The 24396-nt window shown below is 44.5% G+C and overlaps 11 protein-coding genes across 11 annotated transcripts; 5 read left to right on the forward strand and 6 right to left on the reverse strand.

Moving 5' to 3' along the window:
* Positions 1-24: 24 nt before the first annotated feature.
* VTP01DRAFT_5159 (uncharacterized protein) lies at positions 25-2366 on the forward strand (the record flags this gene model as incomplete). Its single annotated transcript, XM_069383920.1, has 17 exons — positions 25-65; positions 118-129; positions 183-226; positions 282-315; positions 380-481; positions 540-614; positions 678-822; positions 878-920; positions 973-1091; positions 1167-1340; positions 1404-1492; positions 1544-1628; positions 1687-1809; positions 1874-1927; positions 1983-2054; positions 2117-2270; positions 2341-2366. The coding sequence occupies 17 exons, from the start codon at positions 25-27 to the stop codon at positions 2364-2366; spliced, it is 1392 nt and encodes a 463-aa protein (XP_069235759.1).
* Positions 2367-2388: 22 nt separating this feature from the next.
* On the reverse strand, positions 2389-4088 carry VTP01DRAFT_5160 (uncharacterized protein; the record flags this gene model as incomplete). The annotated part of the gene is made up of 5 exons (XM_069383922.1): positions 2389-2661; positions 2713-2950; positions 3004-3142; positions 3201-3785; positions 3851-4088. 5 exons carry the CDS (start codon positions 4086-4088, stop codon positions 2389-2391), a joined length of 1473 nt encoding a protein of 490 aa, XP_069235760.1.
* A 1528-nt stretch (positions 4089-5616) lies between these two features.
* On the reverse strand, positions 5617-7583 carry VTP01DRAFT_5161 (uncharacterized protein; the record flags this gene model as incomplete). The annotated part of the gene is made up of 5 exons (XM_069383923.1): positions 5617-5897; positions 5962-6744; positions 6815-7044; positions 7110-7135; positions 7200-7583. The coding sequence occupies 5 exons, from the start codon at positions 7581-7583 to the stop codon at positions 5617-5619; spliced, it is 1704 nt and encodes a 567-aa protein (XP_069235761.1).
* A 1778-nt stretch (positions 7584-9361) lies between these two features.
* VTP01DRAFT_5162 (uncharacterized protein) lies at positions 9362-11060 on the forward strand (the record flags this gene model as incomplete). Its single annotated transcript, XM_069383924.1, has 8 exons — positions 9362-9536; positions 9592-9633; positions 9697-9870; positions 9930-10317; positions 10377-10509; positions 10579-10704; positions 10757-10954; positions 11019-11060. The coding sequence occupies 8 exons, from the start codon at positions 9362-9364 to the stop codon at positions 11058-11060; spliced, it is 1278 nt and encodes a 425-aa protein (XP_069235762.1).
* A 1162-nt stretch (positions 11061-12222) lies between these two features.
* On the forward strand, positions 12223-14199 carry VTP01DRAFT_5163 (uncharacterized protein; the record flags this gene model as incomplete). Its single annotated transcript, XM_069383925.1, has 3 exons — positions 12223-12491; positions 12565-12875; positions 12947-14199. 3 exons carry the CDS (start codon positions 12223-12225, stop codon positions 14197-14199), a joined length of 1833 nt encoding a protein of 610 aa, XP_069235763.1.
* Positions 14200-15419: 1220 nt separating this feature from the next.
* On the reverse strand, positions 15420-17248 carry VTP01DRAFT_5164 (uncharacterized protein; the record flags this gene model as incomplete). Its single annotated transcript, XM_069383926.1, has 4 exons — positions 15420-16621; positions 16697-16753; positions 16815-16950; positions 17003-17248. The coding sequence occupies 4 exons, from the start codon at positions 17246-17248 to the stop codon at positions 15420-15422; spliced, it is 1641 nt and encodes a 546-aa protein (XP_069235764.1).
* A 1698-nt stretch (positions 17249-18946) lies between these two features.
* VTP01DRAFT_5165 (uncharacterized protein) lies at positions 18947-20435 on the forward strand (the record flags this gene model as incomplete). The annotated part of the gene is made up of 6 exons (XM_069383927.1): positions 18947-19148; positions 19204-19281; positions 19341-19543; positions 19610-19765; positions 19824-19932; positions 19996-20435. 6 exons carry the CDS (start codon positions 18947-18949, stop codon positions 20433-20435), a joined length of 1188 nt encoding a protein of 395 aa, XP_069235765.1.
* A 428-nt stretch (positions 20436-20863) lies between these two features.
* On the reverse strand, positions 20864-21557 carry VTP01DRAFT_5166 (uncharacterized protein; the record flags this gene model as incomplete). Its single annotated transcript, XM_069383928.1, has 3 exons — positions 20864-21053; positions 21120-21223; positions 21318-21557. The coding sequence occupies 3 exons, from the start codon at positions 21555-21557 to the stop codon at positions 20864-20866; spliced, it is 534 nt and encodes a 177-aa protein (XP_069235766.1).
* A 23-nt stretch (positions 21558-21580) lies between these two features.
* Positions 21581-22054, reverse strand: VTP01DRAFT_5167 (uncharacterized protein; the record flags this gene model as incomplete). Its single annotated transcript, XM_069383929.1, has 1 exon — positions 21581-22054. One exon carries the CDS (start codon positions 22052-22054, stop codon positions 21581-21583), a length of 474 nt encoding a protein of 157 aa, XP_069235767.1.
* Positions 22055-22404: 350 nt separating this feature from the next.
* On the forward strand, positions 22405-23734 carry VTP01DRAFT_5168 (uncharacterized protein; the record flags this gene model as incomplete). Its single annotated transcript, XM_069383930.1, has 6 exons — positions 22405-22426; positions 22490-22512; positions 22573-22660; positions 22713-22824; positions 22887-23024; positions 23077-23734. 6 exons carry the CDS (start codon positions 22405-22407, stop codon positions 23732-23734), a joined length of 1041 nt encoding a protein of 346 aa, XP_069235768.1.
* Positions 23735-23833: 99 nt separating this feature from the next.
* On the reverse strand, positions 23834-24106 carry VTP01DRAFT_5169 (uncharacterized protein; the record flags this gene model as incomplete). The annotated part of the gene is made up of 1 exon (XM_069383931.1): positions 23834-24106. The coding sequence occupies one exon, from the start codon at positions 24104-24106 to the stop codon at positions 23834-23836; it is 273 nt and encodes a 90-aa protein (XP_069235769.1).
* Positions 24107-24396: the final 290 nt, after the last annotated feature.

The raw sequence follows: 24396 nt of genomic DNA on the forward strand, positions 1-24396 counted from the left end.
GTGTCCTGAAGAGTTCACTGCTTCATGAGTGAAAAGATCTTCAAATTGGGAGTCACGGGCAGAAGGTAACAAAGGTAGTAAACTTACAAATAACTCTGCTAACTATGTACTGTATAGCCCTTGGTACCAGTAAGTCTGGTTAGATCTGATCAAAATTCTATTGCTAAATGAGCTTTATGCAGCGCTGACGGAACGATCACCGAGAGTTATGTTATTGGTGTAGCAGGTAATGTAAGGTATGAATAGCAAATATCTACACTTGGTAACATTGTGCGTATCAGGTGGAAGTGCTAGTGGCAAAACGAGCGTAGCAGAGTAAGCGATATACGTAAAAATGGTACCTAGCCATCTATTGCAAAAACTGATAAATCCACGCAAGGCGCATCTTGAAAAACCTGAACGTTCCGTGGGTCGTGATTGTATCCATGGATTCCTTTTACAATGTGCTTACACCCGAGCAAAGTGCGCAGGCGCATGCAAAGTTGGTGTGAATGTTTGTGTGCCATAAATAGCAGGACTAATGTAAGGGGTTTTCATAGCAACTTCGATTTTGATCATCCTTCTGCATTTGACTACAATCTTCTTTACGAAAGCCTGTATAAACTCAAGCATGGGTAAGCAAATGGAACTACAGGTGCTACCAGAAGAAAATGCAGTGAGCTGAGCCCCTAAAATAGAAAGTCTGTGAATATTCCCATCTATAATTTTTCAAAGCATGCGAGAGAAGAAAAAACGAAGACCATTTATGGAGCCAATGTCATTATTTTTGAAGGCATCTATGGATTACACGACAAACGGATACGCGATCTGATGGATCTCAAGGTAATAGACTCAGCTGACGCACATTCGAAACTGGTATCTGAAACTGGTTACATAGATATTTGTGGATACGGACGCAGATATCTGTCTAGCAAGACGGCGTAAGTGCTTAATTACATCTTATATAGCTACATGCGACTGACAATCATCTAGTTCAACGCGACATTGCAGAAAGAGGACGCGATTTGCAGGGTATCCTTCAGCAATATCAGCGTTTTGTAAAGCCTGCATTTGACGAGTATATTCGACCTACCGTCAAATACGCTGACGTGGTAAGGATCTCGCTGACAGCTGAACATCACTATCAGAGAGTAAACTTTGAGGAAAAACAAAAACGAACGAACTAGATCATTCCGAGAGGTCTGGAGAATGTCGTAGCGATCGACCTTATAACAAAACATGTACAACGCCAACTGTCCGAAAGACGCATGCATCTTCGATGGGATCTGGTTCAAAATACACCCACCGACGAAGTGTTGCCTGACGACTTAGTTATATTACCAGAGACGAACCAGATCAAGGTTCGATATATTACTCCCCAGCGCTGGAGATATAGCAGTGTATCTAATTAATGCTTTTATTAGGGTATGCATACCATTTTACGTGACAAGACGACACCTAGGGACGAATTCATATTCTATGCAGAGCGATTATCGACCATAATCGTGGAAAGGTAAATACAAAGATCCGTTGACTTTTGGAGTCTACTGAAAACGGAATGTAGTGCATTGAACTTGCTACCTTTCGAGCAAACAACTGTGGTAACTCCTGTCGGTGCTGAATATCAAGGAGTGAAGCTTGATGAAAATGTACGGTTGACCGAAATCCAAACGAATCAGGACTAAAAATGGGATGTTGTGTACGTAGATATGTGGCGTATCCATTCTGAGAGCGGGTGGAACCATGGAAACCGGTTTGCGAAGAGTATGCAATGACGTGCGCATTGGCAAGATCTTGATCCAGACGGATCCATCTACAGGAGAACCCCAGGTGAGTTCAATGTACCATCACGACTTTGATTTCTTTTCTGACCATTGTTTATGTTCCTCGTTAGTTACATTATTGCAAGCTGCCAGACAATATCAAGGATTATCATGTGATTTTGATGGTAAACCAACCTTTAAAAGCCTTGGAAAGTTCAGGTATTTTACTGAAGGATATAGGATGCGACCATCGGAACTGGAGCTGCTGGTTTGATGGCTGTTCGGGTCTTGCTGGATCACGATGTGCCCGAAGTAACGACATTGCACACTACTATAGTACTATCTCGTTTTACTAAATCAAATAATTTTGATAGGACCATATTATTTTTACTGTGTTCTTGTCTGCACCGGTAGGCGTATCTGTTATTAAGAAAGCATTCCCTCGGGTGAAGATTGTGACATCTATGATGGATCCGGTACTATCCAAGGAGACACTATTTATTGAACCTGGTATCGGTAACTTCGGTGGTGAGTATGAACAAGTGGTATATATTGATAGATGTGTATCTAACGAGGAAGGGTAAAATGCCGTTACAAGACCGATATTTTGGCACGGAAGATTAATAAAGGATTTGCAATGATCATATCATGGAAGTTCTTGTTCGCTAATGCGCCGACTTGTTCTTCGGCACTCTAATTCCCAATCCATGTTTGCCAAGATGATAGCTTCCCAAGTCGCCTTTAGAACTGCAGCGATAGCAAATCCGGCCCATATGCCATTGAGACTGATGCCCATTGTCCTTCCCAAATAGAACCCAAGAGGGACTCCGATGATATAGTAAGACACGAGATTAACGCTGCAAACAACAGGCTGCTTGCCGAAAGCGTTGAGTGTCCCCGAAAATATAGATCCGATTCCCTGGAGAGATCATCAGTGTGGGATACAGAATAAGCAGAACGCAGCACTTACTGTAAAAAAATGGGAAAGACATGCAATAGGCATCAAATCAATTGCGGCTTCAATCACGTTCGTTTCGTGAGAGAAATGATTCGCAATGGCGTTTCGAAATGTAAACATGAGAGTAACGTTAGTGGTAGCAATGGCGAGACCGAGGATACAAGTCGCATGGATACACGTTTTGATCTTGTCCGGTCGATGCGCGCCCAACAGATGACCGATGCGAACGCTTGCCGCGTTGGAAAGAGCCCTAACTGTATATAAGAAAACACGGAAAAGATTGTGTAACATCATGATATTTACAATGGTATCATTAAAAGGAAAGAGTTCACGGAAAGGATAATCGATTGACCAGCCAAGCTTGTTTTAGCCAGAGTGCCCGATAGCAAGGCACAAACTTCGAACGCCCAATCGGATGCACCGCTTAACATCCCAGGAATTCCTGCATGAGGTTCGAAAACAATGAGACGGGGAACCTTATGCAAGTTTCTGCAGCTTACCGAGTTTCAGAAATTCGTGCCATCGATGAAACGCTTGTTTTGACCAACCTGGCCAATACTTGCTGCGAAACTGTGTCCCGTAACATAAGAATGTGACGTATGTCACAAGGATGAGAGAATGGTAAGTCAAGAAATGGCACGCGGCGCCAACGATACCGAGATTCCAGCGGTCCAGAAATATAAAGGCTGTCAAGCAACTCAATGGAAAGAGCGGCATCATCATATACATGGTAACGCGCATTTCTCCGAGAGCTTGCATAAACTTGCGTACAGCTGTTGACACAAAAACAGGATAGACCGTAGGAAGGATGATATATAGATAAAGCTGCGTATCTTGTGCCAGGTCAGATGCTTGGCCCATGGCAACGAGGATGGGATTTGCGAACATCCACAAAGTGATTACTGCTGTCGAGAAAATGGCCATAATTGCTAGGCCGCGTTGCAATATGATACCGAGCGTCGTCGAGTTCTGAGCTGCTGTGAATGCTTGCGCAACAAGGGTATCGATTGCGGATAGAAGCCCACTGCCAATAGCGACGCCGGCCACAGTCGACCATAATTGACCAAGACTAACAACCGCCATCACTGATAGTGGTGAAGCGAGACAGTAAGCAAGATGAAAAATTACTTGCATAATGCTTGACACGTACCATGCGCTCCTAATCTTCCAAGAAACCAGGCATCTACAAGCTTATTTGCTGTTCCAACCAGGTATGTGACTAGCAACGGCCAAGAGTACCCGAGAATAAAAATGATCTCCTTGATGACAAGTGGTGTGTCAAAGTAACGGCGCGAGCGCGACTTGTAGTCGTTGCTGGCTAGCAAAAGAGGTTGTTCCTCATCAGACTCGTCAGGCCTGCCATGTTGGCTCTGGAAAGTGGGCAACATATGATACGATCAAGGGAAGAGAGAGAGAGTGGAGAAAATGAAGCTTCTTCCCAGAGAGTCTGATATCTATCCGGAAAGAAAGGGCATCGGGCGATCGCGATGCTTGCACTCGAATTTTTGAAGGTGCGACGTGAAACAGGTCGTAAACGCACCACAGGGGTTTTCTTTTCTTTCTGATGAAAGCACAAGCCATCGCATCAACGCCACAGAAACTGTTGGCATTAATTGGGGCGCCTGTGCTACAGCCTATCAGCTTCCCAGAACGCTGCAGCCAATACTATACTATCCATCTACATAGAAAGGCAAACATGTAAAATATTGATTCATCACTGCATATCGACTGCTTTTAAAAGGTATTGGTCCGAGCTTTAAAACGAGACTTCGACCCGACCCCAGAGTTTTTTGACTGCTTGGATTTGCTTGGGCACTCACTAGTCACTCTTTGAGAGACAATGGCTGCCTATACAGTTGATGTAGAGGTTTACAGTGCAAACGCATGCCTTCAAATGGAAAAAGTGTTCCCATTCATGCTATCTAATAACGATAAAAGCAACACAGCAATATAGGAGAGACCTTTGTATTTATGCATTCAATGTTTCCATACGTAAGCATTTTAAATGACGAAATCATCTCCGTCATACCTTTTTATTAATACCTTTTTGTTTATTTTGTCTATTCATGCGTATGGACTTGTGTCAATTCCTTCATCAGCAACGCAATCAGTCTGTTCGACAGTGACCGCTATCTGTCTGTCCGAAGCAAGTCCCATGATATCTATTCAATGATTTGTGCCAGCGGACAATGGAAGTCATCGGAAACGAGCAGCTCAATGTGCGGCTGCAAAAGCTTGCGGATTTATTGTCGTCAAGCATCAGTCTTGCAAACAAGAGTGTTGTTGAAGCAATCAAGGCAAGATTTGGGCACCCATCCCTAAAGCAAGCCAAAACGTATGGCGAATCTCATCTATGTTTTATCCTGCCGTATCCGACAATGAATCATCACCACTCCGACTGTCTGTCGCACAATGACTCTGGATAATTACCTAGACCTAGTAATCACTACGGTGAAGTTCCATGTTCAACTACTGTATCGAACGTAATAAACAGGAGTCTCATATCTGTCCCCATCCTATCATTACTGTTTTCCTTTTCAACAGAGATCAATCATCCCTTTATTTCTAGTCCACCGTCTTGCTTACACAGTAGTCCTGTTGCGCACAAGGAAGTTGTAGTTGCTTTTGTGATCTGTTATCTTGTCCAGTGTAAACTCGAATCAAGGCTCAAGAAACATTAAATGCTTCAGGGAACTCGCTGAATGGTTGATGTATTTGCGATAGTTCACTGGTCTAAATGCTTTATGCATACAATGATCTTATCGCGGATCGATCGCTAAATATGCAGAGAAACATGCTTAAAATATTGATAACAAAAAAAGACATTGGCCAGCAAATTTTTTTGAAGGAAAAAATGTACAACGTTGAATGGTATACATATCAATACAAATGATATCACAATACATCGAAGGAAGTTTAAATCGCTTCCTCCTCGGCACGGCGAAATCGCCAACGCGGTCCATGCATAAGTTCCAGTACTAATGGTACACGGCAGACCAGGAGGATGCCTGAGGAGAGCGTAAATACCCAGCCGACTCCCAAAAGGTTGATACCGGGTATGATGGCAGTAGTTGCACCTGCACCGGCCAAGCAGCGGAAGATATTGTTTGTTGCTGTGATCGATGCCGATTTGCTAGGGTATAAGTCGACGAACAAGGTCTGGATGGCATTGAAAATAGCTTGAGTTGAGAAACCAACTGTATAATTTACACGATCAATCATTGTTGTTGCTTCGATAGACTCTACTGCACAGTTACTTACGAATAAAATGGATGATCAGGATGGCGCTGATGTGAGCCTTGACGTAGAGGCACCAACCATACACAACCAGCAATACATTAAAGATGAGTGCATGGATCCACACGGTTCTTAGTCGAGCATGCTCCAAAGGCATATGGAGTTTGCAAGTAGAGTTCTCCTTCCCAGAAGGAGCAAACCGAGCTTGCATTTTCTTGTAATCGCGGTTGAGAATCTTGCCTTGAAGCACCGAGCCGACAATGCATCCAACGCCGCTCGGAAAGTAGGAAAGCCCAACCATGGTCTCGTTCAGGTTGTAGATGCTAGTAAACAGATAAGGCAAACTGGTTGTTACAGTGTAGAATGCTGCGTATTGCATCATGTAAAGGATCAAAAGCATCATTATATCCATCTCTTTTGCATAGGTCAGAGGCTGAAAGAGGCCAATAAACCATTGTACAAAAGAGCGAAGAGGGGAAGATGTCTGGGATGTTTGCTTTTCCGTCTCGGGCTCCTTATCATTCTTGTTGGCTTGATGCTGCCGACGATGTCGCCACCACTGAAGAGGCGTAGGGTTTGCGTATCCAGAACCATTGCCGACTAGCGACCGCAGTGTTTCCGGTAGAAAGAAGCCCAGGAGAAGCCAATGGACAGCACCAAAGATTGCCAAGAGCCAGAATATCCAGCGCCAACCAAGATACTGAGAGACCACGCCGCCGATGGCAGGACCAACGACTGGGCCTAGATTCCAACCGAGGGAGTACCATCCGAGATAGCCACCTCGCTTTGCAGGATGAGCGATATCAGCTATAAAGAGTATAACAGAATAATTTAGAAAAAGTGTGCAACAAATAAAAGTATTAGTGCACAAACTTACCTATGGTTCCAGCACCGATAGCGATCACGGAACTTGCTCCAAACGCTTGCAGCATACGCAGCAGAAGTAACTCGGTGTAGCTAGAAGTGATAGCCAATCCAATGCATGCAAGGATATACACCAGCATTGTACTTAGATACACAGGTCGTCGGCCACGCGTATCAGCTAAAGCGCTCCAAAAGGATGGGGATATTGCTTGAAATATCATGAAGACAGTCACCGAAAGATTTCTATTTAGATCTAAGGTTGAGCGGATCTGGTTGCTGACTTTACTGTATTGCTATATAGGACTTACACTTGTTGGGAGGAAACATGCAGATCCTGTGTAGATAACGAAAATCGTGCTTAGAATAACGTAATTGTAAGAACTGTGGTATAGACTTACCTTTTCGATAAGACCCATGGCTGGAAAGTAGCTATTTACAGAGAATGGCGCGAAGAATGCAGCTACAGATACCAAGAGGACAATCCATCGTATTTTTGATTTTGAAAAAATAGAATATGGCTCCACGGGTACGTCAACAACAGTAGGCGATTCACTTGCTTCGTGATAGCACGTTTCCAGATCAGCGTTGTCGGTCTTGATAGGAAATCCTGCCATGGAATGGAATTTTATCTTCTTTGAGCTCGCATTGGACGTTGATCGACTAAGCTGGCCGACCACTGTGCTCCGTTCATCGTCGATTAAAGTGTCTGGTGTGTTTGGAACAGAATCTGGACGATTGGAAGGGGGGCTAGGTGCACTTGAAGACCGCTGGTGTTTTGACATTTCTTCCTTGGTTTTTCTTTTCTGCTTTTTGGGGTTGACAACGAAAGAGCAGAGTCCCCTGGCGATCCTCTTTATATTAGATCCAGTTGTCCAAGAACGCAGTTATTGGCCCCGACAGCCTAAATGTAAAGGACCCCAAACCCACGGTCTGATAACCGCCTAGTTATTAGAAACGCTCACCCCTTGCATGATCTAGAAATTGAATAGCATTGGAGGATACCGAAACTAGACTAAATCAACGCGAGTTTTTTGTTCGGCGCTTAGACAAATGGTACGCAAATTCATGCTAACCTCAGTTGTTACTAGACAGATAAGGATCCCGATGCCCTGTCCGCCTTTCTATGCGGGAAAACAGCCGAGAATGTAAGGTCGATCCCTTTTTTCCGTGTATCACGTCTGCAACTGCGCTATAGCATCGTTACCGTGATAGGACGATTCTGCAGAAACAATATATTGGCATTGATCAAGCACCGACAGGAGTTAGTCTCGATTATGCGCACAAATTGATTGCAATAGAAAACGATAGAGCAAAGTACGTTAATAACATCAAGGTGGTTTCCGTTGTCAACCTTCTCTGTCTGCCCCTGTCTATCAATTGACTCTTCTGAGTTCCGTTCACGATTTTCTGCATGTTTCCCCCTGACTGTACGTTGTTCAGCACGCAATATTTATCGCTTTTTTCTTTTAGCGGACTATGCGCTGTTGTCCAGTCACATTTTTTATCTTAATGAAACATGATCGTCCCTTGGCAATATCTTTAAAAAATGGTGAATACACTTAATGATATGCTCTCAATTAGAAATCTTGGCAGAGATTTTCGCTGTGACTTGATTTGCACTTGGTGGACTAGAACAATTTTTCGTACATTTATCAATAACATTTTACCAACCGACGTTTTTGCCTAAATTTGATTACTACGGTGACCTACTTTTAATAGAAAGATACATAGTACTCACGTTGCGCACAGGTCTGACAAGAAAGTTCCTTTTTTTATGTTTGTTAAGTCCATACTTTGGTTAGGGTATCCACGTGCATGATCATTTTCATTTACCGAAAGACATGCATGAGTGCTACAAGCGAGCCTGTGAAGATCCATCCGGCTTATACCGAGGATCGATGCGACTTGAGGTCTCACAACATTTGCTAAATAAAATAAAATTTTATTTCATGTTATGTTCTATCTAGTTATACGATTACCGGAGCTCAAATGGGTGATGGTGGCGATTGAGATCTAGTCAATTCCACGCGAAACTTTCCATCTATCATATCATATCAAAAAATTCATATGAAAAACGCATTATTTTAGGCGCACTGAAACAATGGTAATAATAATGTGGGTCCGAAAAACTGTGCATAGATGCGCATTGTACTTATCTGTCTGAATATACACGATACTGTAACGATTAGGACATACTGACACAGCGTTGATTGTCGCGGCAAGATAACACCAGCTCTTAATCCAAAAACTTTTCCCTCTCAGCTACTTGGTAACATGGAAGCATACACCTTTTCCAAAAAATAATGCCGCTGAAATTTGTCGTTTTGGTGTATAAATGTATTATAAAATTTTATAAAATGCGACATTACTTTGGGAAAGGTGTATATAACTTGAACACTGCGTACACCAAGAGACAAAGTATGTTAAGTTATAAAGCAATCTGTATGATAAACCTGGCGATTTGGAGTTGAGCATAGCAAAACTCCGCCAGAAGCGTTGGGCCGGGCGTCCCACATCACATCAGCCCTCTTGTTCCACCCCACTCTCGGATCCACTAGTCATGGAGAACAGCAGTGCCAGTGAAAACAACAGCGCCAATAACCAAAACAACACACAACAGCAGAATACACCGACAGCTGCTACTACCAACCCTGTTGATTCGTCAAACGACTCTGCAAACAGCCAGGACCCAAAGAAGAAAAGAACAGGCCCGAAACGGCGGAAAGTGACTCATGGTAATCGGCTATGCCTTTAATTTGGGAAATGCTTCGCATGCTAACATCTCGATAGCATGTGTCTTCTGCCGAAGGTCACACATGACTTGCGATGAAGGTACTGTTCGAACATTAATTCTAGGGACATTGCAGGCTTTGTAACCTGCCTGTTATTTTCCAGGTCGACCATGTCAACGATGTATTAAACGCAGCATTGGCCACCTGTGTCGAGACGAACCGAAGCATTCGAACAACTCTGCTCAGAACAATAATAATAACAGCAATGCCAGCAACAAAACTCGATTGAATCAGAATACCACTACACCAAATTACTTGCTCAATAACTTGACCAATGGTATTGCATTGTACATCAAGGCAAAAATATAGCATGCTGCTCACCGGCAAAAATAATAGGGCTTTCTGGCAACAGCAATTTGGGAGGATTGCCAATACAGTTCTTTGGGCAGATGGGCACTGGCCAACTGACTTTTGCGAGCGAGCAGATGGGCAACGAAATTTCGGTCATCAGCAACTTTTTGGACTCTCTGGATGGCGACGTTCAGGCCATGTACAACAACACCAATACAAACAATAACAACAACGCTGCAACTCAACCAACATCAGCGGCCCCTCCTGCGGTCAATACAACCGAAAAGTTCTTTTTGACAGCCGCTGATCCGTCCGATGGCAAACTAGAAGATCGTTTAACCGAGGTTATCAATGCAAAATATGAAGCAGGTTTCCTTAAACCGTACAACTATGTAAATGGATATGCTCGCCTGCAAAAGTATATGGACAACAAGTAGGTCATTCCAAAATTGCAAACGCTATTTGATATTTACAATTTTTTCCTTGTAACAGCATGTCAGCTTCAAGTCGTCAACGAATTCTCAATGTCATGGGCACATTCCGACCAGCATTTAGATCGGTTGCACAAAGCCTAACGGATATTGATTTGATACTTGTGGAGGAAGCATTTGAACGGTTGTTGCTGGTAAATGCCGAAATTTTTGTAGTACCTTCATTTCTGCTTTTGGGTTTCTCTGACTATAATATTGTATAGGACTATGACCGTGTTTTTAGTTCGATGGGAATCCCAGCGTGTCTTTGGCGTCGAACAGGCGAAATCTACAAGGGAAACAAAGAATTTGCCTCCCTCGTAAATGTGCCTATTGAAAATTTGCGTGAAGTAAGTACAGTGCTGAGACGTCAAGACATGTCTTATCTGACAGCTTCAATAGGGCCGTTTATGTATCTATGAGCTAATGGCAGAAGAATCTGCTGTTAACTATTGGGAAAAATACGGCAACATTGCGTTCGATCCTGGACAGAAAGCCGTCTTGACCTCCTGCTTATTGAAGAGCCCTGATCCAGATAATACAAGTGTAATATCTTGCTGCTTCTCATTCACGATTCGAAGAGATAAGTACAATATCCCGGTAAGTCGAATATAATGACGTGATATTATAGTATGAACCAGCACGCTAATTTGCACATGTGCAGACTGTCATTGTAGGCAACTTTTTACCTGTGCGATTGCAATAAACGATCCTTTACTTGTGAAAGTGGATTCTATCTGTGACGAACGATCGAGTAATACCTTTATGTTATCGAAATATAGATGTCAGTAATGCCCATTCACAGATCAGATGTCTTGTACGAAGATATTATAAGAGATTGTTGCGTTCTAAATATGCGTATATTTCTGAAAGTTCTCCAGGAAGTTGATCGTCAGATGTTGTTTCCACAGGCGTGGGATGTTTATTGTTATTTGGTCGCTCGCTAGATTGATTTCTGTAGTATGTATTGAAAATACACATTTCCAGTTGCTCTCAGCATGATAGCTGTATACGGCCAAACAAATGGATATCGAGTTTTATTACGCTTTCCAGCAGTCCAAATTGCACATTGTAGCCTTTAGCATATCGCCGATTTTCCTCTAATAGACTTGCATAGCTCCATAGTTCTCCTTTGGAGATGGCAGGAGGTAGGGACCTTTTACCTGAAGCAGGCAACCTAAGCAAACATCATCTGCAAACTCAACTACTCGGTGTTTAGGTCAGTTACTCAAAAGTCATTTCGTCGACTGGCCTGGATTATGACCGTGGAAGCAGTTGAAAGTTGTAGCAATAGAAGAGCACACGACGGCATTCTGGCCTGCCTTAAAAGGAACATGTTGTACAAGCAGATGGCAAATTGCTGCACAAAGAGGGCAAGCGGACAATGACCTTTTTAATTTTAGCAGCTGATGCTATCTTGATGGGCAGACAACCTTCATTGCTAGCGAAAATAAACATGCTATTGTAGTACGCCACATGCACTGTTGTTGCGCCGCATCAATTCAGTTGCTCCGTCGCGACACCAGAATGTTTGGACCATCTCGCGTTTGACAAGAATTCATCGACCATGTAACCCGAATGATATTGCGCGGGAGCAGTGTATATTTACACACTGTGTCCAGTGTGTACTGAATTTATGGCTATTTATGCGATTAGCCAATGCGTTTTGCTGTCTTCGTCAAAATGGGCTATTGGAAGTATAGAAGTCTAGGCAACAGCGCCTTGTCCAAATTGCGTTTACCCCGAATCAGGCAAGCGGCCCCTGGAGAAACAACGGCTTTCTCACCGAGTGCATAGCAACCACCACCTTCTTCCTCTTTCTCCATGACCATTCCTCGACTACATCTGTCTTGACTGCTCTCTTCTCAATGACAGATCTTGAACGCAACGATCCTTACAGCTTTTACAGTGGCCCCAACGGACGAGTACCACCGCACCTAAACAACGTCGCGGCTCCAAGGAGCGAATTCCAACCATCCACACCAGAACTGTCCCCTGCAAGCGAAGCTAGCACGACAGTGACAACAACGGGACTAACTCGTTCCCTGTCCACATCTCTGAAATCGGAGGAGTCCCCCGTACATCAGACACAGCAACGTATAAATATAGCCACGAGTAACCCCTCCCACTTATTCTGGTAAGGGCAGACATGTTACAATAGGCAAACAGTGCATTTTGACTCAATAAAACGTTGTGATTTTGTTTGTAAGGGTTCCTGCATCCCAGCATCCTGAAATTGCACCGGGAGAATTCGAGGAATTTTTGCGCACCAATGCCCTGTCTATGCAAAAGCGCTCGAGCCTTAAACGGCGGAGCAGTATTCTGTCTGTTTCATTCACTCCCGGCGACGCTGAAGAGGAGGATAATGAGAGTGCCGCTAAGGGAGGACGGAGAAAAGAGGCCATGGATGCCTTGGAGCGCGGAAAGCCTGATAATAATGCAGAGCAAGCGGAGGGTAACAAAAAGGATAGGCGGCGGGTTCGCCGCAGTCTCAGTCTGAACAGTGCTACAGAAGCATTAGGTAAGATAGTCTATTGACACACACATGTATATGTTTGCATCGAGTTGACGCTTTCTATTACGCGCATGTAGACCAGCAAATACCAGATTTCCTGGTCTTCGATCGTAATTCTTCACCGTTGGACGAGTCGCGTGTGCTCGTTCCGAGAGCTGACCGAACATCATTGTTACGTCGCGGTGCACGCACAAAATTCCAACGCAACTCTTCCTTTAATCCACCGAAACTCGTTCAAGAACACGACCAGAACATCAGGCCGAGCTCATTCTCCGGACCTGTCACGCTAACAGATGCTCCATTGCAGCCGGACGTACCCGAAATCCGGCAAACAGCCGAGCCCATGGAGCAAATACAGGAGCTAGCAGTGGCAAAGGCAGGTCATGGCCCACCGTCACCCGCTGTTCCTATTCCAGCGCATCTTCCTTCTACAACTCCTCCACAATCAACATCACTTTCAGCACAACCCCCAACCCCACCTGAACATACCATTCAGCCCGAGCCCGAGTCGCCGCGTATCGAACCACAGCGAAAATCCAGCTGGTCATGGAGCTTCAAGAAATCGTCGTCCAAACCAGAGCCAAAAAGCTCGCTAACTGTGCCTGAAGCTACACCCCAGCCGCGACCATCGAAATCGTCAGAGACTCCGAAGAAGTTTGGACTTTCCTCATTGTTCTCGAGAAAGAAGAGCGCAGGCTCGGAACCGTCCAACGCAGGAGCAGCGGCAGCAGCGACGACTGCACCTCCAAAAGACTTCCAACTGAATAGGATTAATAACAATCGACTCCCTCTGCACATTGAGCGCGCCATTTATCGCCTCTCGCATGCCAAATTAGCTAATCCGCGACGACCCCTACACGAGCAGGTCTTAATATCTAATTTAATGTTCTGGTATCTCTCCATCGTGAGCTCCTCCCCTCAGCATCAACAAAGACAACATCATTCAAACGGTCATGAAAACCCTCGTAAAATGGTAAAGAAGGGCAAACGCCCTCCTGCGCCGTCAAAAAGTAACAAGCATCCGCCTCAGCATCATCCTCAAAAACCATCCGACACAGCATCTTACCAGCAATATATGGGTGCATCTACTGGTTTTGTCATTCCTGAAAATTACTTGCGCCCAAACAAGAACCCGTCAGCGACACCGCCGACGCCGGCAAACAACAATAGCACGAAACGTAACCAGCGACGGCCCAGCTACTATGACTCGGACGAGGATGACGAAGATGCGGAATCGAGTGACAGCAGTTCGGAAGACGAGTCGCCAAGCAATACCCCGTCAAAGGATGATAGTTTATCAGCCTCCATGTACACAAAAAAGAAACGATAATATAATATGATGATAATAATAAATGCATTTACATCTCGTGTCGGGTGTCTAAAAAGACGAAGCGATACCAAAGCGCCATCAAGGGAATAGTTGAAAAGTGCCACAAACTATGCGCGTCTAGCACGCGCCAAAGCGGGGGAAAGTCGAATAGCTCAAGTGCCATCGCTGCACCCGTGCCAGCTACGGACAATGCGGCGAGATACGCGTACGACCGCTTGTCTTTGTACACGGTATACTGGAGCACAGACCAGCCAACCCAGAGCAACAGCTGCGCAGAACCAACCACGACCGACGCAGCCATGTTGTAACCATAGTCGAACAGTCCAAACGAAAGATATGACACATGTGCGAGATACATGAGGGAGAAAATGACAGTCAGGAAGCGTATAACTGCAGTGTTGCGGATGTGAAACAAGCGAAGCAAAGCAAAGTAAAGAGAGTAAAGGATGAGCAGGCCGGCGCTGAAATAGTCGAGTTTCTCGGTGATTGGCAGGTCTCGAGCGTGAAAGACCGTGCTCCAAATCCACGCATTGATGCCGATGAGCGAGAAGACGAGCATGAACGGCTTTAAAAAGTATGCATTAGGAATGTCGCGGCGAATCCTGTGGAAGTTGATATAATGGATATAACCGTTGCCGATGGAAAATAGGACGGACGCTGGCTCTTGCATACCCCAGAGACGGTAGAACGGCCATTTTCCGTAATATTGATACACTGGCGTGCCTTGTTCAATGGCGCGATCAGTTATCTGCTGCATGCATTCGTAACGACAATTCTCGGGGCAGTCCCAAAGTGTCAATTCGAGACTCAAAGGCAGTCGTGATGGGCACCGAATCTTTGAACATTCGGCAACGCAGGACAGAAATTCTGGCTGTATGTTTCCGCGTGATGCCGAGCATAGCTTTAGCAGGGCTACAAGCACGAAAACTACGGCGGCCCACCTTGACATGGAAAAAAGCGAGTAAAATTCAGGGGCGACATTCAACTCCACCTTGTCTTACCGACAATCATTGCGGCTATGTGCCGATGGTACACTGTTTTCAGAAATTAATGTCGGTATGAGTTGACGCTTCTGCGTATAAATTGTATTATAAACTTTCACAAAATGCGACATTACTTCTTGGAAAAGGTGTATATAAACCATGCTCGGGGACTATAGGCGTCACTGGTATCAAACTATTGCCTCTTTAATCACATAAACAGAAACATATGAATTTTATTCATTTTTTCTCCCCTTTCACCGGGGTCCCTGATGATCTTCTTTTCCAGCTGAGTATAGGTCTTGCGGTATGAGTATGAAGGGTATCAATAGCATCGAGAGTGGAGGAAAGCAACGATTTCAGCTGCAGTAAATGTTCTACAATTCCAGGAACATTTGGAATGCATAACGGTGTTTGCAGGAGATGGGATTGACCGTGCTCGACCATGAGATAGACACCATCGGCCTTGAGCTGCATACTGTATGTCGTACACTTAAAACCTTCGACAAGTAGACCGCAGGTGACAGGTGCATCGACGCCAGCGTTGATGAGACAGTCAAGCATACACTTCATCTCCTTCCCCATTTTTATAAAGTCAGATTGCACTTGGCAATTAGAAGACTTTCCCGGAGGTTTGATTTCGACGGCTAACAGATCGAAACACCGTCCATCGGGAGCCTGGTGAGATACTGTGTAATCTGCCATTAGTTCTCGATTGTCGCCAAGATGTGATTCTCCTAGTCGCCCACATAGTTGTTCGTCCTTGTTGAATACTTGCTGCAAAAATGGCATCATATGTTGGTTGATGAAGGTGCTTTCAAGACAGCAGTCAGCCATCCAGGATACAAACTTATCCACCAGCTCGGTCAAGAGGGAAGCCATCATGGAAAGATGGTCTGTTCCGCTGAATTCTTCATCAGCCTGATTATCAGCTTCCTCGGCGAACTCTCGAACCGTTCTGCGTAACGCTTTCGTAGGCACTGTTGATGGACATGCAAGAATTTGCTGATCAAGTTTCGCGCACCAAAGTCTTGTTTCGAAGGGAAGCGACATCCAATGCTGCTTGAAATTCATCATGTCAGCTATTGCTTTATGTTCAGCACGAAGGAATCGGTGGGTACAAGAACGATGCTGATCACGACTGACGAAGAAAATATAGCTGAGAGATAAAACACGATTATCGCTAATGTTTTTCCCTGCCTTGGCGCCGGCGATCGAAATTTGTCGATATTTCATTAACAAGCTGGTGATATCCAGACCGTCAATGATCCACGGATCCCTGACTTCGCAGCTGAGGTCCATGTCATCAGTCAGGTAGTTGTATTTGTATTTGCGACGTTTGTGAGAATCAAAGCTGTTCCATGTAGATTGGACCTCGTCCGTTTCTTCCTCTGTTTCTGTTTCTGTTTCTCTGTGTCGCTTATCGTTGTTGGCAGCCGGTACTATTAATACAGTCATAATAAACTAATTATTCAAAGCGACACATATCATTCCTGCCTTAACCGGTTGTTTCCAACCTTCTTCACGCGTTACAGTTGGATTGAAACTGTCAGAAACCGAAAGAGCTTTTCTTCCTATATTGAATGTGAGTACAGTCCTCCGAATAAGAGCCAGTGTATTAAACTAAGATGCTACCAATTGTTTCTGCTACTTTCAACCTGCTCTTGTTGTACGCATTCGTTTCTTCTAGCACTGCAGTCTCGGCTACGCGCAGAGTCCTCGTGCGCTTTGCGTTTAGCCAATAGTCCTCAACCTTTTCCGTAAATAAGGCCTAATACGTAGTTAACAGAACAGCTTGAAACCAATAGTAGGAAAGAACATACAGGGTAACCATGTTTCTTTTGATCTATTGCCCAATCGCTTATTTTGTTCTTTGATTTCCAGGAGATGATGCTGTGAATGCACTCCTTAAATTGATTTTCGACAATGTCTCTTTGAGTTGGTTTCTTTTCTGAAAGAAATTCTGCAAGTTTAAATCGTTCGTAGTTTTGTTTGATAAATGGAAATAAGGTCATGAGAATGACAGCACAAGCAGGAAGATTGACCTGCTCTTCCTGGTTTTCATACATCGCGTCGGTGCTTCAATATTAACACTGGTGACCAGATTCCAACAATTTGTTCACTGCCGAACATGCCCAGCACGAACAGCGGAATCCGCCTGTTTCCATTATGTGTTATGATGGATGTTTTGAGCATTTGTTGAAACGGAGAAGGAGCAGCCTCTGGCTTCCTAGAACATCTATGAGGGTGATGCCTTATGTTTCATCTTTCTTGGCGACTACTAAGTATACTTACTGCCTTCATTTGCTGATAGTATGCACGATAACGCGGTGCACGCAGGATATACCACCTGTTTCCACCATGGTATGGTGGGTGTTCACAAGCATTGGTTTGAACAAAGAAGAAGAAGCCGCCGGCTTCCTGGAATATTTATAAGGGTGATTCCTTATGATCCACCTCTTCTTGGCAGTGCAACTCGTAAGGTTTCTCAAGTCGAGGTGCGTGGGATTCTCTGGACAGCTTTGCGCGTATATCCTGCGCTGCATCAAATGAAGATTTCTTTGTACGGGTTTTATGGTGAGTATTACGAAGTATACTTGTAGCGTTCATTTGCTAACAGTATGCATTTTATATTGTTTCTTCACGTCTTCGGCACCACAACTATGCGGTGCACGCAGGATATACCACCTGTTTCCACCATGGTATGGTGGGTGTTCAAGCATTGGTTTGAACAAAGAAGAAGAAGCCGCCGGCTTCCTGGAATATTTATAAGGGTGATTCCTTATGATCCACCTCTTCTTGGCAGTGCAACTCGTAAGGTTTCTCAAGTCGAGGTGCGTGGGATTCTCTGGACAGCTTTGCGCGTATATCCTGCGCTGCATCAAATGAATGTATCTTCGTACATATGGATAGAACAGGAATTCATGCGCTATTTTGTGCTCATATTCAACGTTAACTCAAGAATGCTCTTTTACTAAGATGCATCACTCCACATTGTCGCTTTTTCTACGCCATTGCGTTCACTTGGTCAATGTAGACCGATTAAACGTCTTCCAAGTCGCTCATTAGAAAATACATTCAGGTATCTGGACAAGCAGGTCTATCCTGGTACGATCCTGACCACGGTTTTGGTCTATACAGTAGTTCTCTATCGTCATTTGTAACCTCCCTTGTCTGTTTGCAACTTTACACCATCTTTTCAATCAGTGTATGGGACATTGTTACACATATTTGCAGATTTTCCCACAAAAGCTCCCAATTTTGGGAAGTGCAAAGCATTTTACATGTCTGATATGAACAGTCAATGTGAGCACCATGTAGGCAGTGCACTGAGACCTGTTCTACTATGCAAAGTACATTCAAACTGGAGACTACTGTTTTGATATTTCATCGTTGACCACATTCGAACCAAAGTGAGGAATTTTGTTTTGATATACCCAAAGTAGTATTGTTTGGTAGTTGTCAGAAATAATATATAAACGTGTGATAGTTTCCTTCTGTTCTCTTATTTTTTGTGGATGACGAGTGACAGACAGTCTGCCACGGTTCTGAAAACCATTGTATACTAGACGGGCTGTCACCCTGAACCTGCCATATCTTGTGCTGGAGCCGCCGTGTGTTCCCTCTCTATCTTCATTCGGAGACCGAATATGTTTTCCCTGGCGAGCCACTCATTCAACTGTCTTTTCTCCTCTCTTCTCTGCTTCTTCTCTTCTTTGCGACTCTTCTCGCTTCGCAACTCTCTTTCTCAAGCCTTTCTCCAAATTATGACGCCCCTATTAAAGCAAAAGATGCCTTTGCTGAGAAATACTACAAGTCGGCTATGGGCAATTGGAAAACGTGGTTACGCTGCTGGCACAGCTCAACCGGATGGTATAAAGGAAGGCGTTGCATACTCGCTACTCTTGAAAAAATCGCCAGAAGATGCATTGCGCAATCCTGAATTGGCACATATGAGCGCTATCGACAGTAAGAACAAATGTCTGGTCTCCAATTTTTCAATTTTCTCACGGTTCAACCAAAGGCGAGACGACAAAAATGAACCTTTTCCAGGCCGTCAACGATGCTATGTCGATTGCCTTGACGACCGATGATAATGCTGGTACTATTTTATTATAGGAATCGAGTATTCTTAAATTGCGTCATCTCACCGAGGTTTAGTTGTATTTGGCGAGGATGTCTCTTTTGGAGGCGTTTTCAGAGCAACCACAGGATTGGCGGAGAAGTTTGGAAAGGATCGAGTATTCAACACGCCGTTAACGGAGCAAGGCATTGCTGGTTTTGCTATCGGCATGGCAGCCGTGGGGCACACAGCCATTGCCGAAATCCAGTTTGCTGATTATATTTTCCCTGCATTTGATCAGGTATGCGCTGCATCCATCTGCCATTCTTCGACGAGACACGCGTTTATGCTAGAAAACTGTCATTAGATTGTCAATGAGGCAGCCAAATACAGATACCGCTCTGGCAATCAATTCAACGTTGGTGGCCTCACCATCCGTGCGCCATGCTCTGCAGTCGGCCACGGCGCTCACTACCACTCCCAGAGTCCCGAGGCATTCTTTGCTCATTGTCCTGGTTTGAAGGTACGTTGCACACACTTCCATATCGGGTTGACACTGTCAGTTAAACTCTGTGTGACAGATCGTCACCCCACGTAGCCCATTGCAGGCGAAGGGTCTCTTGTTAGCATCCATTCGCGACCGCAACCCTGTCATCTTTTTTGAACCCAAATGCCTCTACAGAGCAGCTGGTCAGTTCACTTATTATATCAACCAGAGCTGCCATTCGATACTAATATTCATCCACATTACAGTTGAGCAGGTGCCTGTTGGTGATTATGAGTTACCATTAGGAAAGGCCGAAGTATTGAAAAGAGGAAAAGACGTGACCATTGTTGGATATGGTTCACAGATTTACACGCTAGAAAACGCTATCCAGCTTGCAGAGAAGAAGATGCCTGGACTCAGCTGTGAGCTGATTGATCTGCGTACCATATTACCCTGGGACGTTGACACCGTTGTAGAATCCGTCAATAAGACAGGACGTCTCGTGATAGCTCACGAAGCGCCAAGAACAAACGGTATGGGTGCTGAAATCGCTTCCACTATCTTGGAGCGCTGTTTCTTGCGGTTAGAAGCCCCGATCCAGCGAGTATGTGGTTGGGATACGCCATTCCCTCTTGCTTTTGAAAAGTTTTATATGCCTAGCATGATCCGATGCTTTGATGCCATCAAAAATGTTGTAAATTACTAACTAACTAAATGATTAAATTCAAATGTCAATACCGCACATGACTAGCTTTATGTGCATTGTCTTCCACGCTGCGGGCAAGTGCTGGTGAAAAGTTACAGTGTTGGGAAGGACGATTGGGCCATGCCCAGTGAATTTGGATGGCTAATCTGAAAATGGGCCACAATAGATTTTGGTTGGGCGACTCTCATAAATATGGGTCATCATGGATGAATTTGGGCCAGTTAAAATTAAAGTGGGTCAACCTAGTGAAAACTGGCCCATCCTAGCGAAGGTGATTTTGTCGACGATGCATTGCATGGCGAATATTCGCTGTCGTCCAAAAATACTTCAAGATGCATTGCTGTACTGGTTCAATTCGGATTTTAGACAGCAGCTCGCGCACTGCATCAACTTTAGTGTGTCTTTTGGTATGGGAGTTGTCTGCTTCCCTATAACATGTGGACACGCGTATGATTGAGCAAAGCGAAAAGCTGCTTGTCGCATACTTTGTCTCTCCGAGAGCCAGCGAAAACTTTTAGATGGTATTGGTTATAGTTGTAAGGACAAGGTCGAATGCTTGTTGTTGGAATGCCCCGGGTATGATAGAAGTATCCGCAGCGTAAATATTGCTTCTCGCACCTGTACAGAAAGATCATGAGCGTTAAAACAGATATCGTTATCGCCACCATCACTATCGTCACTTACCATATGAAAGATAGCAAGTTCGTGCAGGCACTGAAGTATTTAAAGCGGGTATCACACAGCTCAGCAAATGGAGTACGCTCGTTCGGGGGTGTGACATAAGTGGGCTTGACGCATTTGGCGTGATAGTCAAACAAAATATAGCGGAGCAGCCAATATAACCCCTTTGCTAGAAATGCAGCCGATTATACTAAGACTCACACCTCTCTGAGTAGGGACCTTGACAGTTGCTAGCGTTCCTTTCTTCGACCAAGCTCTTGAACGGACCATATTCATACGAAATCCACTCTCGTCAATAAGCACACGATTCTCCCGGAAGATGATACCATCTTCTATCCAACGGGATACTGATTGCGCTCTCTCTTCAATAATCCGCTTAGAATCATGCTGCTCTTTGTAGACGCGCGTTTTCGTTAGAGATCGTGCGCATTTGTCCCTCATATGCTGGTGAACTGCTGAAGTACTCATAGAGAATCCTTCAAAGGCGCGCAAAGTGCCTTGGTCGTCTGATCGGCAGTTGTGGTCGGGTTCTTGTCAATGTAATTTATATTAAATGCGGAATGCTCTTCTCCAAACTTTGTATTGTTGCCGCGTTTCCGACCGTCATCCTTCAGACCTGGCAGCACGGCTCCATCAATATCATTCCATTCTTTTCGTAGCTTATATGCACTACTTCGAGGAATACGCGTCTTCTGTGCCGCTTCAGTAACCGATAGTCCTTCTTCCTGCAGTAACGTGATGAATTTGTGTATTTGCTCAGGCGAATATCTGTTATATGGCTGTCGCGATCCTCGCTCCTTCGGTTCTTCTATTTTCGCTTCTTTGCGGGATTCTGGAGCAGGACTTCGTTCCGTAAATGAACTTTGTATTTCCTCTATCACCATGTCATCGATTGTCATACGAGTAGTGATGGGGTCGCTTTCATCGATCTCCTGCATCTCCACGTCTTCTTCCTCGCAAATATCCCGCAGCGGGGGTACGTTGGGACTTTGTAGTGAATTAATTGAAGATACATGGTATGAGGTAACAGCTGTACGCCCGTCTCGTCCCAAAATCTGATTAAAACAAAGCGCCGTCGAATTCCGGTTTATTTAATGCGGATTTCACTGTAACCCTTTTCGTTTACGTGGAATGAGCGCAGCGAGCCAAGTGCAGGGAGCGTAGTGACCGCTAAAGCACTTGCTTTTTTAAATGAAGGGTGTATTGATTTCCTTTTTTAAAAAGTTCCCTGCGGAGAATGCGAGCAGTCTTCCTTCACGCAACTACTTGTTTGTGCGCATACATTGCAATGTTCCATCCAACTCGAGGAGGTGAGAAGAAAGATTCAATGGTATCAACGTGAGATCTGACCAAGTGACACATATTGTGGATAGGCGTTCGAGGCGGTAAAGACCAGGTATGCTCATCCAGGCTGTAGATTTTGTGAGAAGTATTGCTCACATAATCAACAAAACAGTTTAGCTGGGAAGATGTCAAGCAAGATAAATATCGTGAATACTATCTTGGTCATTCGCTAATGGCTCCCGTCGGTCGTTGGCAGAAAGGTATGCGCATAGCTGTGCACATATCACTTCTCCGTTCTAACGGTCTTGGTAGGCAAGGATTTGACCTGGTATGCCAAAGGCAAAAGTGATGAAGTGAAACAACAAGAAGCCGATGAGCTAGCAAAGATAAAGGAGGCAGAAGCTGAAGCGATGGCGGTTGCTTTGTGAGTTTACAGCATTGAATGAATCGGAATCCAATCGTGCTAAAGCAGAATTATTAAATAAGGGGTGTGAAAAAGCCGCGCAAGATCGAAAGCAATGTAACCCAGGAGGAGCTTCGCCAAGCTATCCATCGAAATGATGATACAGACGAAGATGATCCAATTAACCAGGCAAATGATGAAAAGGGTCTGGGCTACGGCAGGTATGTGCTTGTATCTTTTCATCTGGATAATCGTATTAATCAACATACGCAGATCAAATCGATTTTTACCTCCTCAAGCAACGCAATCCGTAGAAATCATGAATTCATACGATTCATCAGGAGATGCAGTAGCTGTACCAATGCAGCGGGTATCCGAAACCACCGTTGCGGTCAAGGGCAAAGAGAAAGAGAAGAAAAAGAAATCGAAAAAGCACAAGCATAAATCTTCGGAAAAGAAGAAAAAACATCGCAGACACAGAGACAGATCAGAATCTGTAGATAGCACAAGAGACAGAAAACGCCGTCGATCACCATCTCCTGACAGCGAGGCTGAAAGATATCGATACTCTTCAAGACGAAGACGCTCATATTCTAGATCCAGGTCACCAGCATATTCTGGCAGACGTTCGCCCTCATTTTCTCCAAGGTTAGCTCGCTCGGGCCGGGATAGGTCACCAATCGGCTCTCCTCGTAGATTCTCGCGATCCCGTTCTCCAATCCATTCACGACGACGTCGATCTCCTGCTATGTATCGTGAACATTCTCGATCTTTGTCACCGTACTCTCGCCGGAGGGAAATGCATAATTCACATAAACGTACAAGCCGCTCTCCACACATTAGCCGCAGACGTGACAGAAGTATCAATCGTTCTCCGGGCCCCTCTCGTAGTCGATATCACTCTCAATCACGTTCACCATACGAACGCTAGATTGCAATCGAATAAAAAGCGAGAAACATATCCAATTCATTCCAATCAAGAATGTTCGTTCATATCAATTCTGCAGTTTCTGGCAAGTTTTGTTTCTATCTAAGTTTCTCTACAGTGGCTGCCCCTCAAGAGGCTTCGTTTACTAAGGCCGTTGCAACACGATATAAATTTGCCTTCTTCAGCCTTGTTGCTAGCACTGAGCTGGCATTCTCCGCTTGCTCCGTTGTAGTCGCCGATCGTAGGTTTGCAGCATTGAACAGTTCTGTCGGTCAAGGATAAGAGAGGAAGACCAGCGCATTTGCAGTATAAATGTGCCGAGATAAAGTGCGTCGTAAAGATGAGAATGAGAAACACGGTTGCAACCGTCTTCATATTTTAGAGAGTGATTAAAGAAATGGAAGGAAGAGAGTAACAAAACAGAATTATCCCGAGAAACTGCTCCTTTTGACCTATCCAGGAGACCATGTAGTTATTCAGGAGAAGAATTTCCAGAAAAGACTCGTTATGTAGCTGTTAAGACTACGATCGCTGCTTACCTACTCCCCGCGTTCAACATGCCAGTTATGCAGCGGATATGTACCATCCGTCAAATGACTATATGGGTGAGCATGATATAAACATATCTAGAAGATACTCAATTTATAGAACATTTTTTATCAGCG

The sequence above is a fragment of the Rhizomucor pusillus genome (genome assembly GCF_041956525.1).
Source record: "Rhizomucor pusillus strain CBS 183.67 unplaced genomic scaffold VTP01scaffold_20, whole genome shotgun sequence".
Taxonomy (NCBI): Eukaryota; Fungi; Mucoromycota; class Mucoromycetes; order Mucorales; family Lichtheimiaceae; genus Rhizomucor; species Rhizomucor pusillus.